General features: G+C 41.0%; 1 protein-coding gene across 2 annotated transcripts in view; it reads right to left on the reverse strand.

Annotated features, from left to right (window-relative positions):
* Positions 1-430: 430 nt before the first annotated feature.
* LOC124386592 (cytosolic carboxypeptidase 4) overlaps positions 431-2,199 on the reverse strand; it is a 75,619-nt gene continuing 73,850 nt past the window's right edge. For both annotated transcript variants that reach the window (XM_046850531.1, XM_046850532.1), the window contains exon 24: positions 431-840. In XM_046850531.1, the coding sequence (XP_046706487.1) occupies positions 564-840 (277 nt within the window). In that variant the 3' untranslated portion in view covers positions 431-563. The remainder of the gene's footprint in view (positions 841-2,199) is intronic.

A 2,199-nucleotide genomic window follows, 5' to 3' on the forward strand; every position in this document is an offset into this window, starting at 1 on the left:
CAGCAGGAACATCAGTGAAATTTTCCTTCTTCATTTTTTTCTTTACATTGATTGACATAAAGAACTTGTGCGCATGTGTTCAAGTTAGCAACGTTAACGCTAATGCTACAGATCACTCGGTTGCCTTTACCTCAAAGATTTACACCTATAGAAGTTTTAAGCACTGCATAAGCTACACTGGCTACACTGTACGGCCAAAAGTTTGTAGACACCTGACCACAAGATTGCTATGTGCTTCTTCTTGACCATCTCATTCCACATTTAGTCTCCATTTACTGTTATAATGAGCTCCACTCTTCTGGGAAGATGTTCCACCAGATTTTGTGGAGATTCATTCAGCTACAGTCAGGTACTGATGGAGGTGAGAAGGTGAGGAGGCCTGGGTGCAGTCAGCGTTCACATTCATCTATGTTCAATAGTGTTGAAGCTCTATAGCAGGGGGTCTTCCACTCCAACCCATTTAAAGCAGATCTTCATGGATTTGGCAGGTGTCCCAATACTTTTGGCCATACCATGTATATAGTATATAATAATATTTGCTTGTTAGCTACTTGTCTAGTCGTCTAGCTCAGGTACGTGTTGCTCATGCTGATGTTGATCTTGCTGCTGCTCTTGAGGTTTAGAGTCTCGTGGGAATCCTGACAGCAGGCGTGAGGAAACTGAGGCGACTTCTTGGCCTGGGTTTTCCTGCCGTGTCCTTCAGCGTCCTCATCCTCATCTTCATCCTCATCCGAGCCCAGAGCATCAGTCTCCTCGTTTAGCTCATTGGTGCTGTAGCTCTGGCTGGAGGACGAGTACTCGATGTTCTCGGGACACGCCGGCTCGTCGTCCTCGAAGCAGCTGTGAAGAAAAAAATGTTGGAGGTCAAAAACCATGACGATGAACAACTCGAATTAATGATGTACAATAAACTGTAGAAACAATGTGAACAATCACATTTAAATAGAAACCAACAAAAGGTAACAGTTTCAGAATAAACAATACAAACTATATACAATAAAATACAATTTAATAATAAATCAACTAAATTAGTGTTAAATACCTAACATTTTTTGTTGGTATTTTAAACTTAGTGATCTAAACATGGCGCATAATACAAACTGCAGTTATGCACTCAATAATATGCGTGCCCTGATTTGCATATTCAGATTAGTGAGTTTTACTTTGCATAATTTATCAGTAGCAGTTTCAGAGCTCGAGATTAAAACTCTAAAAGTTTCCTACTGAACCGCCACAAATGTAGTTTGGTCTGGTGTAGTTTGATGTGGTTTGGAATTGTGTAGTTTGGAATGGGAGTGATGAAGTTTGCTGTTGTGTAGTTTTGTTATAATGCAGTTTGTTGTGGTGTAGGTTGTTGTAGTGTAGTTTGGTGTGGTGTCGGTTGGTGTAATGTAGTTTGGTGTGGTGTAGTTTGGTGTGGTGTAGGCTGGTGTGATATAGCTTGTTATGTAGTTTGGTGTGGTGTAGTTTGGTGCGTGTGGTGTAATTTGGTATGGCGTGGCTCGGAAAGGTGTAGTTTGGCGTGGCATTGTTTGGTGTGTTGTGATTTGATGTGGTAAAGTTTGGTATGGCACAGTTTAGTGTGCTATATTTTGGTATTGTGTAGTTTGATGTGATGTAGTTTGTGGTAGTGTAGGTCATGTGGTGTAGTTTGTTGTTATGTAGTTTAGTGTGATGTAGTTTGGTGTGGTTCAGGTTGGTCTGATGTAGTTTGGTGTGGTGCAGTTTAGTGTTGTGTGGTTTAGTGTGGTGTAGTTAGGTATGGTGAAGTTTGGTGTGATGTGTAGTTTGTTGTGTTTGGAATGGTGTAGTTGGATGTATTATAGTTTGGTGTGGTGTAGATTGGTATCGTGTAGCTTGTGTAATTTGGTGTGGTGTGTAGTTTGGAGTTGTGTAGTTTGGTATAATATAGTTTGCTGTGCTGTGGTGTAGTTTTCGATAATGCAGTTTGTTGTAGTGTAGTTTGGCATAATGCAGTTTGGTGTGGTGTGGCTTAGTGTAGTGTGTTGTAATTTGGTGTGTACTTTATTATGGTGCCATTTGGTGTGGTTGATTGACGGTGTGATTTAATATGGTGCAGTTTGGTGTGGTGTAGTTTGGTGTGGTGTAGTTCATTGCTGTGGCTCGGTTTGGTGTGGATCAGCATGACAGTGAAATGGAAGTGAAATACAGACAGACAGACAGAAAGACAGACAGACA

Source organism: Silurus meridionalis, chromosome 5 (genome assembly GCF_014805685.1).
Source record: "Silurus meridionalis isolate SWU-2019-XX chromosome 5, ASM1480568v1, whole genome shotgun sequence".
Lineage (NCBI taxonomy): Eukaryota > Metazoa > Chordata > Actinopteri > Siluriformes > Siluridae > Silurus > Silurus meridionalis.